This window comes from Mercenaria mercenaria, chromosome 5 (genome assembly GCF_021730395.1).
Source record: "Mercenaria mercenaria strain notata chromosome 5, MADL_Memer_1, whole genome shotgun sequence".
Lineage (NCBI taxonomy): Eukaryota > Metazoa > Mollusca > Bivalvia > Venerida > Veneridae > Mercenaria > Mercenaria mercenaria.
Window position 1 is genome coordinate 71,203,761 of NC_069365.1, and position 15,443 is coordinate 71,219,203.

A 15,443-nucleotide genomic window follows, 5' to 3' on the forward strand; every position below is an offset into this window, starting at 1 on the left:
ATAGTATTGGATCCTTTGTTTTTGAAATTTGATAGTAGATCTAATATCTAACGCGTTATTTAGCTCCGTTCCATTAGAGTAATAAATGTTTTAGGGTGTGTCGAATGGACAAGGAATAAAATGTGTTCAATTAATTTAATTTTCATTTTGCTTCTTGCAACGGTGGAACATCTGCACACAGGTATTTTGAATTATAATACATTTTATCAATTTTGAATTTTTATTTCTTTTAATATTTTTGTCAGGGTCTTAAAATCTCATTTGCATTGCTGCCACATTAGTAAAAACAAATAGCTAATCTACCTCAAGTCAAAGTCTAAGGCGGTCTTGTGGATAAGGTATCGGCCGCTCAGTCCAGGGTTCGTGGGTTCGAGCCCAACTGGGGTCACGACCATGATATCTCATATGACACCAGTACTGGTTTTTCCAGGAAGCCGACTCGAGAGTGGTTCCAATCATCACAATCGAGCTAAAACAAATTAGCATAAACTAGTCAAAGTCTAGAATTCACGGAAACCACGACAAAAATCGTCTGCTATATTCTAGTGAAAAATAAATATTTCCAACTTAATAGTACCGTATTTACAGCTCTGTACCTTTCACACGACAAAAATACGAAATAATATCACGCATTGTTTGTCTGAGACACTGTTGGACGGTTATGAATCATAACCCAAAGCACTGGCTATTGCGAAATTTTGTTGTAAAAATACTCTGAATCACAAAGGAAATAAAAAAAAACACACGCACACACACACACTGAGTCCTGGCAAACCGAAATATTCAAAGAACAACAGCTGACAGTTTCCAAGCTTTGCTATTTTACCAGTGGAAGTAATAATTTAATTAAGTACATCAAAAGTGCATTCATGTTTTGGTTTCGTACTGAATAAATCAGCATCAGTTCACACCGAAATCATGAAAAATTATCTGCTTATTGTCTTTTATATCATCCAGGTGAATTTCAGCAAAATATATTTCATTGAACGAGTTACAACGAATGAACTTTTTTGTTTTACCTTTGAAGCAACGTAAACCAAAGATGAGTTTGATCCATTCCATAAACGTTCAATACAATTAATCAAAATTTTGTAGCTCTCATAGGATATATACGTTTTGTCTTACCCAAAAAAACTAACGGACAGACACACGAACGCACGGCTGACAAAAATAAATATCCTGTTTTCTGATTACACGCATTAAGGTAGTTCTGCACGTTAGGATAAAAAAAATTCAACAATGTAAAATTTGATTAAACCTTAATTTGTCAAAACTTCAGAATATATTAATTAAATGCCGCAAATAAAAAGATAGGACCGTGTGCTTGAATCCTTGCTAGACTGATTTGAAACAATGGACTTCACACAAGTTTACATAATGGGAATCTATGGGAAAATCACAATTTTGTTAACATTCTTGTCTACGATTTGAGCGGTGGATTTTTAACAATGATGTACAACATACATACACTACATATATTTAGTTAATATATCAGACATTTTAGTAACGAATTCAAGACAGCTACAAAAGTACAAAACATACTCCTCCACCAAGATAAAAGGCGATAATATTAACTAACATGTCAGTATTATCTAAGAATACAATTTCATGACCAAAGTATTTACAAAATCTTTCTACCAGTAGTATAATATCAAATTTTCACTTGTTCACCGATACAGCTACAAGTACTACTATATCCTCAACACCGGACATTACGTCAACGCTAGCGACCGTTACAACCACATTTGTTACTACATCCTCAACACCGGACATTACATCAACGCTAGCGACATATACAGTCACAGTTGCTCCGACATCCTCAACACCTGACATAACATCAACGTTAGCGACATATACAGTCACAGTTGCTCCGACATCCTCAACACCTGACATTACATCAACGCTAGCGACCGATACTGTCATAGCTGCTCCAACATCCTCAGCACTAGTCATTACATCAACGCTATCGACCGATACTGTCACAGTTGCTCCGACATCCTCAACACTTGACATTACATCAACGCTAGCGACCGATACAATCACATTTGATACTACATCCTCAACACCGGACATTCCATCAACGCTAGCGACCGATACAGTCACATTTGCTACTACATCCTCAATACCGGATACTACATCAACGCTAGCGACCGATACAGTCACATTTGCTACTACATCTTCAACACCTGACATTACATCAACGTTAGAAACCGATACTGTCACAGTTGCTCCGACATTCTCAACACCGGACATTACATCAACGCTAGCGACCGATACTGTCACAGGTGCTCCGACGTCATTAACACCAGACATAACATCAACAATAGCGACTGATACAGTCACCGTTTCTCCGACATCATTGACACCGGATATAACATCAACGCTAGCGACGGCATCCTTAACACTGGACTTGTCATCAACGCTACTGACCGATTCAGTCATCGTTGATCCAACATCCTCAACACCGGACACTTCATCAACGCTAGCGACCAATACAGTGACACTTGCTACGACTTCCTCAGCACCAGACATTACATCAACGCTAGCGGCCGATACACCCACAATTCCTCCGACATCCTCAACACCGGACTTTTCGTCAACTCTAGCGACGGATACTGTCACAGTTCCTCTGACATCGGTCGTTACGTCAACATTTGCGACCAATACAGTGACGTTTTCTACAACAACCTCAACACCAGGCATTACATCGACCGATGCTGTCACAGTTGCTCCGACATCCTCAACACCAGATATTAGATCAACACTAGAGACCGATGCATTCACAGATGCTCCGACATCCTCACCACGGGACATAACATCAACGCTAACGACAAATACTGTTACAGTTGCTCCGACATTCTCAACACCGGACATTAAATCAACGCTAGCGACCGATACTGTCACAGGTGCTACGGCATCCTCAACACCGGACATTACATCAACGCTAGTGACCGATTCAGTCACAGTTGCTCCGACATTCTCAACACCGGACATTACATCAACACTAGCGACCGATACATTCACAGTTGCTACTGCATTTTCAACACCGGACATTACGTCAACGCTAACGACCGATACGGCCACAGTTGCTGTTACATTCTCAACGTCGGACATTACATCAACGCTAACGACATATACAGTCACAGTTGCTACTACATCCTCATCACCGGACATTACATCAATGCTAGCGACCGATACAGTCACAGTTGCTACTAAATTCTCATCAACGGACATTACATCAACGCTGGCGACCGATACAGACACAGTTGCTACTACATTTTCCTCAACGGACATTACATCTACTACAATCTCAACTCCAGACATAATGTCAACGCTAACGACCGAAACAGTCACAGTTGCTACTTCATCCTCAATACCGGACATTACATCAACGCTGGCGACCGAAACAGTCACAGTTGCTACTACATCTTCAACACCGGACATTACATCAACGCTGGCGACCGATACAGCCGCAGTTGCTACTACAATCTCAACTCCAGACATAATGTCAACACTAACGACCGAAACAGTCACAGTTGCTACTACATCCTCAACTCCGGACATAACGTCAACGCTGGCGACCTATACAGCCACAGTTGCTACTACAATCTCAACTCCAGACATAATGTCAACGCTAACGACCGATACAGTCACAGTTGCTACTACATCCTCAACTCCGGAAATTACATCAACGCCAATGACCGATACAGTCACAGTTGCTACTACATCCTCAACACCGGAAATTACATCAACGCCAATGACCGATACAGTCATAGTTGCTACTACATCCTCAACACCGGACATTACATCAACGCTAGTGACAGATACACCCACAGTTGCTACTACATCTTCAACACCGGACATTACATCAACGCCAATGACCGATACAGTCACAGTTGCTACTATATCCTCAGCACCGGACATTACATCAACGCCAATGACCGATACAGTCACAGTTGCTACTATATCCTCAACACCGGACACTACATCAACGCTAGTGACAGATACAACCACAGTTGCTACTACATTCTCAACTCCGGACATTACGTCAACGCTGGCGACCGATACAGCCACAGCTGCTACTTCATCCTCAACACCGGAAATTACATCAACGCCAATGACCGATACAGTCATAGTTGCTACTATATCCGGTACACCTGACATTACATCAACGCTAGTGACAGATACAACCACATTTGCTACTACATCCTCAACACCGGACATTACATCAACGCTAGTGACAGATACAACCACAATTGCTACTACATCCTCAACACCGGACATTACATCAACGCCAGCGACCGATACAGTCACAGTTGCTACTACATCCTCAACACCGGATATTACATCAGTCACATTTGCTTCTACATTCTCAACACCGGACATTACATCAACGCTAGCGACCGAAACAGTCACATTTGCTACTACATCCTCAACATCTGACATTACATCAACGCCAGCGACTGATACAGTCACAGTTGCTACTACCTCCTCAACATCTGACATTACATCAACGCCAGCGACTGATACAGTCACAGTTGCTACTACCTCCTCAACATCTGACATTACATCAACGCCAGCGACCGATACAGCCACAGTTGCTACTACATTCTCAACACCGGATATTACATCAACGCCAACGACCGATACGGACATAGTTTCAACTACATTCTCAACACCGGACATTACATCAACGCCAGCGACCGATACAGCCACAGTTGCTACTACATTCTCGACACCAGATATTACATCAACGCCAACGACCGATACAGACATAGTTTCTACTACATTCTCAACACCGGACATTACATCAACGCCAGCGACCGATACAGCCACAGTTGCTACTACATTCTCAACACCGGACATTTCATCAACGCTGGCGACCGATACAACCACAGTTGCTACTACATCCTCAACACCGGACATTACATCAGTCACATTTGCTACTACATTCTCAACACCGGACATTACATCAACGCTGGCGACCGATACAGTCACATTTGCTACTACATCCTCAACATCGGACATTACATCAACGCCAATGACCGATACAGTCACAGTTGCTACTACCTCCTCAACACCGGACATTACATCAACGCCAGCGACCGATACAGCCACAGTTGCTACTACATTCTCAACACCGGATATTACATCAACGCCAATGACCGATACAGACACAGTTTCTACTACATTCTCAACACCGGACATTACATCAACGCAAGCGACCGATGCAGCCACAGTTGCTACTGCATCCTCAACACCGGACATTTCATCAATGCTGGCGACCGATACAACCACAGTTGCTACAACATCCTCAACACCGGACATTACATCAACGCTAACAACCACAGTTGCTACTACAACCTCAACACCTAACATAACATCAACGTTAGCGACATATACAGTCTCAATTGCTACTACATCCTCAACACCGGACATTACATCAACGCTAGCGGCCGATACAGTCACAGTTGCTACTACATCCCCAGCACCGGATATTACTTTAACGACTGATGCTGTCACAGTGGTTCCGACATACTCAACACCGGTCATTGCATCAACGCTTGCGACCGATACTGTCACAGTTGCTCAGACATCCTCAGCACCAGGCATTTCATCAACGCTAGCGACCGATACTGTCACAGTTGCTCCGACATTTTTAACAACAGACATTGCATCAACACTAGCGAATGACACAGTTATAGTCGAGTCGACATCATCAACACAATTTACTGGTTCCGCTTCAGTCACAGAAACACTGCCAGTCGCAGACACAATTCATATAACATCGTCTTTAACTGGTGTTACTTCGTTGACTGCTACTCCTACTACGAGCGTTACACTGTCAAGTACGGTTTCTTTGACAACAACAACTGAAACTGCGCCCCAAGAAACGTCTTTAACTGTACTTGTTATGATATTTCCTATTAATGCTTCTGGAATAGATCTAAATAATCAAACAAGTGCGGAGTACGTCCAATTAAAAACGGAAGTTGAAAACCAGGTAAGCTCTGTCTTTTTTTTATCTCCAGTTAAGGTCTGTCTTATTGTGAGTTCAGTTTATATTTTATCTTTAGTTAAGTTAAAATCGTCGTGAGTTAAGTTCAATATGATCGTTAACTTATGTTTTATAGTATAAACAGAGTGAAATAATTAGCAGGAAAAAAGGTGTGTCTTTTTTTCAGAATTCAGATTCATTAAATATTATAGTGATATTTTGATTAAAATATATGATTAGATTTATATGTTTGCAATACTATAATATTTTTTCTGCTTAACATATTGTAAAAGTTCATTCATGCTTTTTGTTAAATATAATTCAATATTTTTAACAAATGTTTTTTTCAGCTTGTCCTTGTATATACTCGACTGATTGGAAGTGATTTCCTTTCACTGACCATTATAAATATAAGGTAAACGTCCTGTCACTAACAATTATAAATATTAAGTAAATGTCCGGTAACTGATCATAACAAATAAAAGGCAAATGTCCTGTCACAAATTATTATAAAGATAAGACCAACGCCCTGTTATTGATAATCATAAATATAAGTCAACGTCCTGTCATTGACCATTATAAATATAAGTCAACGTCCGGTCACTGACCATTATAAATATAAGCCAAATGTCTTGTCACAAATGATTATAAAAGTAATACCAGCGTCCTGTCACTGACCATTATAAATATAAGGTAATCTCAGGTCACTGGCTATTATAAAGATAAGGTAAACGTCCTGTCATTGACTATTATAAGATAAGGTAAACGTCCTGTCACTGACTATTATAAAGATAAGGTAAACGTCCTGTCAGTGACTATTATAACGATAAGGTAAACGTCCTGTCTTTGACTATTATAACGATAAGGTAAACGTCCAGTCATTGACTATTATAACGATAAGGTAAACGTCCTGTCATTGACTATTATAACGATAAGGTAAACGTCCTGTCACTGGCTATTATAAAGATAAGGTAAACGTCCTGTCATTGACTATTATAAGATAAGGTAAACGTCCTGTCACTGACTATTATAAAGATAAGGTAAACGTCCTGTCATTGACTATTATAACGATAAGGTAAACGTCCTGTCATTGACTATTATAACGATAAGGTAAACGTCCAGTCATTGACTATTATAAAGATAAGGTAAACGTCCAGTCATTGACTATTATAACGATAAGGTAAACGTCCAGTCATTGACTATTATAACGATAAGGTAAACGTCCAGTCATTGACTATTATAAGATAAGGTAAACGTCCTGTCACTGGCTATTATAAAGATAAGGTAAACGTCCTGTCATTGACTATTATAACGATATGGTAAACGTCCTGTCATTGACTATTATAACGATAAGGTAAACGTCCAGTCATTGACTATTATAAGATAAGGTAAACGTCCTGTCATTGACCATTATAAAGATAAGGTAAACATACCATTATAAACATAAGGTAAATGTCCTTTTAAAAAAAACTATTATAAAAGTGAGACCAGCGCCCTGTCACTGACCGTTATAAGTACAAGGTAATCTCAGGTCACTGACCATTATAATGATAAAGTAAATGTGCTGTCAATGAACATGTTAGATATAAGGTAAAGGTCCTGTCTTTGACCATTATATTGAAAAGGTAAACATCCTGTCAATGACCATTAAAAAGATAAGGTAAACATGCTTTCAATGATATGGTAATCAATCGGGTGATATAGCACTTTAACACTACAATAAATAAAGCACAAAGTAGAAAATATCTTGTATCGAATAAAATCAGTGCTTTATTTCTAATTCAGCACATTAGTATAGGTTAAAATATCATGCTTAATTTCCAGTTCAGCACAGTAGTGTAATAATTATGTAACAGTTAAAATATCATGCTTAATTTCCAATTAGCACAGTAGTATAGGTTAAAATATCATGATTTATTTCCAATTCAGCACAGAAGTATATCATGGTTAAAATATCATGTTTTATTTCCAATTCAGCACAGTATTATATGTTAAAATATCTGTGCTTATTTCCAATTCAGCACAGTAGTATATGTTAAAACATCAGTGCTTTATTCTAATTCAACAGAGAAGTAAATGTTAAAATATCAATGCTTTATTTCCAATTCAGCACATTAGTGTTAAAATATCATGCTTTTTATTTATGATGTTATGTTTTCTGGCATTGCTTTACTGATAAATCTTATATGAAAATTATTAATCTTTATTCGTAAACTAACAGGATTTTTTATTTACTATATACCTATAGGTATGGAAGTATTAAAGTCGATTACGAAGTGGAGGTTGCAAAATCACCCCAGGCTTCCAGTAACTTAAACAAGGCTCATATAGATCTAGTAAGTGGGAAAGAAAATATAGAGGTACTAAATCAAATAGTGTCGGCTGATTCAGTGGAAAGTGACAATATTACAGGTAATTGAATCAATTATCTTGATATAAAGAAACTATCAAAACTTACTAGTATATATTTTTGGCATATAATGAAATGGTGGTTCGATTTACAGCATCAGCGCTTAAACGGATATTCAACTGTTAGGGTCATCTCAGTTCTAAGAGTGAAGACCTCATAAATTGAATCCTTCCCTAAATCTCATACGATTTGTTTCCATATATGCATTCATAAGTATGTCTGAGACGATAGTTAAAAGTACGGTTACACTGTCTAGTTAGCGATTACCACTTTTGCTTAGCCTTGCAAGCACGCAAAATGGTTACAATTAAGCGTTTTGTACACTACGGTGTTCCGTTTGGACCATCGATATTTTAATTTCTGAGCCCCATATCTCTAAAGTCGAAATCACGAAGCTACGATGATGAAAGCCGAAAACACGACGGTGAAAGTCGAAATCATGATCATAGTGAAAACTGGATACTACGATGGTGAAAGCCGAAATCACGAAACAACGAAAATGAAAACGCGATATCATTTCGCGTTTTCACCATTTCATCATCGTTCTTCAACTTTCGTCATCGCAGTTTCGACTTCCAAAACTGTAGTCGAAAGCCCGATGATGAAAGTCAAAAGAACGATAATGAAAGCCGAAACCACGATGGTGAAAGTCGAAACTACGATGGTGACAATCGAAAATTCGATGGTTAAAGTCGAAACCACGATGATGATAACACGAAACCACGATGGTGAAACGCGTTTTTATCATCGTGGTTTCGTGATTTAAACTTTCACCATCGTAGTCAGTTCATGTTTTCGCTGTCGTGATTTCATTTTTCACCGTCGTGCTTTCGACTTTCATTATCATAAGTTTGTGATTTCGAAGTATGGGTTCAGAAATATAAATCTCAATGTTCCAAACGGGACACCATAGTGTACAATGCCACAGGACTAGCGTTTCCGTTAAGGATGCCTGCCATTAACTGGGTCGCACTTTTACGAATGTTTTATCTAGCTGAAAACCTTTTTTTTGGTGGAAACATGAAAACGTTGCGCCACTCAAACACTAACTAAAACCATTATCCATTCATATCTATTCATATCTATATATAGTGACAATGAAAGAAAATGATTGACTGGCAAAATTTGGTCCGGTCTTAGACAAACCTGGGAATATAATCAAAGTTTAAAGAACGTTAAAATATATTTTGTTTTTTCAGTTACACAAGCAGATGTCAATGACGCATCAAAGCTTTGTGAACTTTTCATTGCCACTGCTGGTGAATGTCAAGATAATTTTGAATGCAAATTAGAAAACGGTTATGCTGCATGCATGTAAGTAGCTTTGCTATTTTTAAATGAACTATATATCAATGATTTATCATTATTGAATAACTTGCTGTTTAATAAATATATCTTATTGATATACCCAAATAAGTTGCAGCGTTGACATCACAACGAAACAAATTAAATGGTTTAAATGATGATCTAATACAGTGGAACCTGTCTAGTCCGAAACTGTACAATACAAAGGTCACAGACAGTATGGCATTGCGGCCAATCAAAATGTTTTTTGGGTTATATTAAATAAAACAAACATTCAACTTAACGCCCTTGGCGGGGCCAACCAAGTCGTATCATAGAAGATTTATGTCCATACTCTTCAATACCGAAACTACTGGAAACGATATTTTCTTCTGTTTTTGCAATCTTCATTTGTATAAATTGATCTTTTCCTCATAAAGGCTTCAGTGTAACGTCAGGAGACGTTGTGGCATAAATAGAAAAATAAATCTGATGATCTACAGACAAAATACTTATTAAACTAAGTCAGTTTATATAGATTCGTATAAAATTCTAAAAATTCAAATAAAGTCACGAAGGTAGACAGATCGTACAATGCAATCAAATACATTTTGGTGTTTTAGTGATTTAGAAGTTATAGAATATGACTTATTACAAATTTCGCCATACGTTTACAACTTGGTTCATGCTATCAGAGTTACATTATAATTATTAAAGGTAATCAAAGCCAAAAAGAAAACTTAGCAGGCCTCAGTGACACATTGAAATTCAGTATATTACTACAAAAAGGTGATTGTTACCTTTATATTGCATCCTTTTTGTAGAAATATCCGATTTATAACATTTACTTTTTCTCGTTGTGGAGTTATTGCCTTTACAGAGTACCAGCAGTGTGTGTTACACTGCGACATATGAAAGGTGAGTATTAATGAATAAATGAAGCTGTATAACTCTGCATAGCTGAAAAGTCCATACATTTATATTTGTATATTACATAACTCTGAAGAGACTTGATAAGATAATTTAACTCAGCTTTGCCAAGACTTTATCTGTTAAAAATATTTCAGCACTGCTATAGACTTTTTTACGATGCTATTGGTTGCCACGTATTTTACTGGATGTTTTGATTTTAATGGGAAAAAGAACGCTCAACAATGACTTAAATTTATTTAGAAGTTCACGTTTTGTTTTAAAAGACATTTCTCTTTTAAATTTCAGTGAAAAAGAAAAAGAAGGTATGATACTTAAAATATGCCTTACATTTTAGTCTAAATAGGCTATGGAGAAACTTTCTCTTTAGATATTAAGCATTGAAACTATCAAGTAGTACACAATCAATTATTATTATTTCTATTTATGTTATAACCACTATACTGTAATCATCTACGTCATCATCGTCAACATTATCATATTCTTCTTCTACTACTTCAAGTTCGTCTTCCTCTTTTTCTTCTTTCCTTACCTTCTTCAAAATCATCAATAGTGTCGTTGTTGTCGTCATCATCATCATTGTTATCATTAAATGCTTTACTTTTACTGTTATAGATGATGTTACCGTAATAATCCTATTATCCATTGGTGGCTTTATCTGTCTTGTGTTGGCTGGGGTGATTACCATATATATTGTTAAAATGATACTTGCACAGAGATCGAAGTTCAGTTTGGATAACTCTCTCAGGTAAGCTAAATGACAGTCGTATTTCGACTTTATGGTCGTTCTATACATATTCAAAAGAAAATCTAGCTCACGCTTATGGTAGCCTTCTATTAGAGCGCCCGCTTTGAGTTAGCCTGGCTCACTGGCTGCATGGTTATTTCTTTTTAATTACTGCAAACCTTTAAGCATCTAAAATAGCCTATTTTATCTGATGGCTAAACCATGTTCGGAGCCAGGGGCAATAAAAATGTCAATACAGAAACAACCTGCTGAGTTACTTCCACTGTTAATGCAGTAACTTTATATATGAGAAATATGACAGAACAAAACATAGGGACGGGGGAAGCAGTGTAGCTTTGAGGGTGAGAGGTCACAAGTTAGCTTTCTCCCGCAGACGGGAATACGAAATTGCACGGAAATTGCCGAATACCAATACGAGTTCAGTACCTTAGGAACAGGACTGCTGTACATGACAGTGTTCTACGATTTGCTTATTTATTTCATTTCTTATATACAGTTCTTTCAACCATTTGCTTCAAAAGAGATTTTATCTTTAATTATAATAGAGCCCGGGGCTTGGATATTAGTCCATACCATTTGCTGTTAGGATACCAGTTTTAGGTATCTTATCTAGCACTACAAACAGGTTGCTTAGATATGAGCCGCGCCATGAGAAAACCATCATAATGGCTTTGGGACCAGCATGGATCCGCGCAGTCTGGTCAGGATCCACGCTGCTCGCCGACGGTCTCTCTAATTGCAATAGGCTTTGAAAGCGAACAGCATGGATCCTAACCAGACTGCGCGCATGCGCAGGCTGGTCTGGATCCATGCTCGTCGCAAAGCCATTATGTTGGTTTTCTCATGGCACGGCTCAATTATCTTTTCATGTTCTAGGAAAACAACTTTTTAGCACTATTCAATTCCACGTTTTAGGCAACAGCCTCACGTTTTTTCTGAAGATTCTCATCTCAGAACTTATGGAATGCCGAGTTGTACATACATATATGTCACATTTTAATTGTTCCAGTTCTTTCGAAACAAGAGGTTGGAATCATTCGAAAGCTCTTAGACTGTATGGAAGTTCTTCCGAGTGGCGACAGCAGGCATTAGAATACCAACTACCTTCGAATTCTCCGAGAGGGGACTATATACCTAGAGTAGATGTCGCTTCAATTTCCGCCAGTCGTAGAAATATAGCAGACTCTGAAAGACAATGTAAGCTATAAGAATTTAATTCTCACGATTTATAAATCAGTTTGGTTAAGGTCATGTACACTTAAATGACAATAGGCATTATCCTCTCGTATGCTGCAACCAGAAAATGTCGAAACCGCATACGGAGAAAATGTAATCGACTTTCATTTTGTGCCCCACATGATAATAAGGGAAAAAATGTATACGTTGATATTATAGGATGTGAGAGACTCATGTTACATTTCCGGAAAATCGGATACAATTGAAATAACCGCAAACCCTTAAAAGTGGAAACACCTTTGGCCGAACAAATGTCTTAGTCTTTCTTTTGAAGATAAGCCCTTAAGTTTGACTTTGTTCAGCATTTTAAACTAATCGTTTCCCCTGATAGCGAGGCTGGTTCTACCGTATGTTTTAACCATGGACACCCTTTTCAATGGTATGTCATTTATCGTCTGCTCTTTATTTTCAGCCGAACACTTAGCTGAGGCAAACGAGATTCTTGCTCAGAGTTACATACCAAACAAACGGTAAGTATAGAAGTACCCTAAATAAAAGGTGTGGTGTAAAATATAAGAAAATGTAGCGGTACTTAATATCATACTCGGTATAAAAACAACATTTTTTTACTTAGAATAAAAACTTGTAATTCTTTTCCAGAGGAAACCTATCAACAACTCATATTTCCGAGAGAGCAGTTTGATGACAGACCGACGAGTAGCTGTTTCTTGTCGTCTGCTTGTAGCTACCAATACTGACATCAGAGTTAAAGATACTCGTTCACTTTGGTGTGACAATATTAAAGTATGTTCCATTCCAAAGGTTTACCCCAACTTTGGTGTCACATGACAAAACTACGACACTTACCGGCAAAGTAAACATGGTTTGATAAACTAAAAAAAAGTCACCCTCGAGAAATTTAACGATTTTTTTCTGCTTTGCCAAATATCCAAATAAATGACAAATTAAATTTTCAACGGCAGTCTCCCATTGTAATTTCTTGTCGCCATTGGAGTTTGCTCTCTAAATTTGGAGTATTACGGGAAAATTCACGTGAATTTTATCGGGAGCGATTCAAGACTCATTTCGTTTATGATTATGAATGCATGTGGGAAATGAAATGTTGTATTTAAAAAAAAAGCTATAACAATGAACACATTATTTAGATCTAACAAAAATGTAAATTGACTCACTTTTAACAAAGTTATAAACAGTCCAAAATTCTTCCAAGTCTTCGGTAGCTCTATCCAATCCTCGATGAGTAAATTGTAAACAAACAAGGTCTTTTAAACATCGGTGAAAACCAGGCATCAATCGCACCATGCCCTTGAAACGATGACTTGTTCAAAATAACATCATTTCCAAACGTATGGTTCAAAGATAACCTGTATTTTAGCATCCTTACTGAAGTATTTACAGTCCGCCACATATCCAATTTCTTTCACAATGGTCAGTTTTGAACTTCAATAAACAATATTTACCGGTTGTGTATGCAAGAGAATTACTTTTCTACGAAAGAAACTTGTGACGTATTAGACAAATGACGTAATCTTGCTGTGGCCATATGCAGATTTATACGAGGCGCACAAGGGAAATATTACCTCTAGTAGGTTTAAAAACACAATCAGCTGATAGAAGATAGAAATCTTGACGTATCTATGTCACGCTAGAATTATACTTTACTTCTTGAAATATATATCTAAACAATGCTTAGTTGTTTGTCGTTTTATCAACCTATCTATTTTATTTCATTTCTTTTTTAGATTTTGCTGTTTATATAGAAGCATCTCCGTTTTCTTTTAAGCTCGTGACTTACTCTTGATCCGAAGGCTGCTAATTTAGATGTCTTTTAAAGCGAAATTTGGACCGCGAACCCATTCTCTCTATTTATTGTTATCAAATCTATCATTATTATTATAACAGATTTATATTTGACTTTTAAAAATAACTTGTATGAACGATCCAGAGAGCAGTCATAGAGCCTACTCGGAATTTGAAGTTATTTATAATGGCGATTCCAGAATTGAATTTATAGGGGGAGGGGCGGTGTCGGACGGCAACCGAATCTTTTAATGACGGGTGTTGGGTTCCATCGGAAAATCATAATTATGGGTGGTGGGGTCCATCCAAAAATCTTAATTATGGGTGGTGGTCCTCACAAAAACCGTCTTTATGGGTGATGGGTTAATTGTAAAAATGTATAAAATATGGGTGGGTGGGTGTTTGATCACCTCTTTTAATTAATTACGGACGTTTTCCTTTCTTTTTAACTATAAGTTGCTACTTTAATGAATGCAATTTTGACATTATCGATCTAAGAAATATTATCCTTTTTGATAAATTTCTGTTCATTAAGCATTTCTTTTCTTTTTTTTTTTTCTATCTCGTTCCCTTTGAATTTGAAGTCTTGGTCATGCTTTTAGCGTCCTTAATTAATCGCTGAAAGTATGTCAGTCAACATTTCCTGACGTAATAGAATCATGTCACCGATTATGTACTGTATCTCGCACTTGTGCAGAAGTCAATAAAATCCGTGGAGACTGATTGATACCTCACTTTTCCCGCCTTTCATTCACACTCGTGTATTCTGTCTGGCACGTGACGCGTATAAATATTTTTTTTTTGTTATGCCACGGACACAGTTTCAGAAATGAAATCGAGGCAGGCCGAAAGGAAAACATGCGTGAATCGAGTTTCAATTGTTCGGTTAAATCGCTTATGCAAATCGCGAACATCAATTTCTTCCTTCTCAAAGCCAGCATCGTAAAAAGAAAACCCTTTTAGCTCGACTATTCATAGAATAGTAGAGCTATTGGACTCGCCCATGCGTCGGCGTCCGCGTCCGCGTCCGCGTCCGCGTCCCGATTTTGGTTAAGGTTTTGTATGTAAGCTGGTAT

At 37.7% G+C, this 15,443-nt stretch overlaps 1 protein-coding gene across 1 annotated transcript; it reads left to right on the forward strand.

The window, feature by feature from the left end:
* LOC123557552 (mucin-2-like) lies at positions 1-14,255 on the forward strand. The gene is made up of 9 exons (XM_053543872.1): positions 1-181; positions 1,680-6,004; positions 6,349-6,413; positions 8,247-8,410; positions 9,608-9,722; positions 10,911-11,370; positions 12,380-12,567; positions 13,019-13,076; positions 13,207-14,255. Exons 1-6 carry the CDS (start codon positions 121-123, stop codon positions 10,957-10,959), a joined length of 4,779 nt encoding a protein of 1,592 aa, XP_053399847.1. The 5' UTR covers positions 1-120; the 3' UTR covers positions 10,960-11,370; positions 12,380-12,567; positions 13,019-13,076; positions 13,207-14,255.
* The last annotated feature ends 1,188 nt before the right edge of the window (positions 14,256-15,443 follow it).

Bases quoted from the DNA above. Each gene is read 5' to 3' on its own strand.
- LOC123557552 (XM_053543872.1), top strand. From the start codon at position 121: ATGTGTTCAATTAATTTAATTTTCATTTTGCTTCTTGCAACGGTGGAA. The intron at 6,005-6,348 runs GTAAGCTCTGTC...TGTTTTTTTCAG, and splicing joins AAACGGAAGTTGAAAACCAG to CTTGTCCTTGTATATACTCG. The intron at 6,414-8,246 runs GTAAACGTCCTG...ATATACCTATAG, and splicing joins CTGACCATTATAAATATAAG to GTATGGAAGTATTAAAGTCG.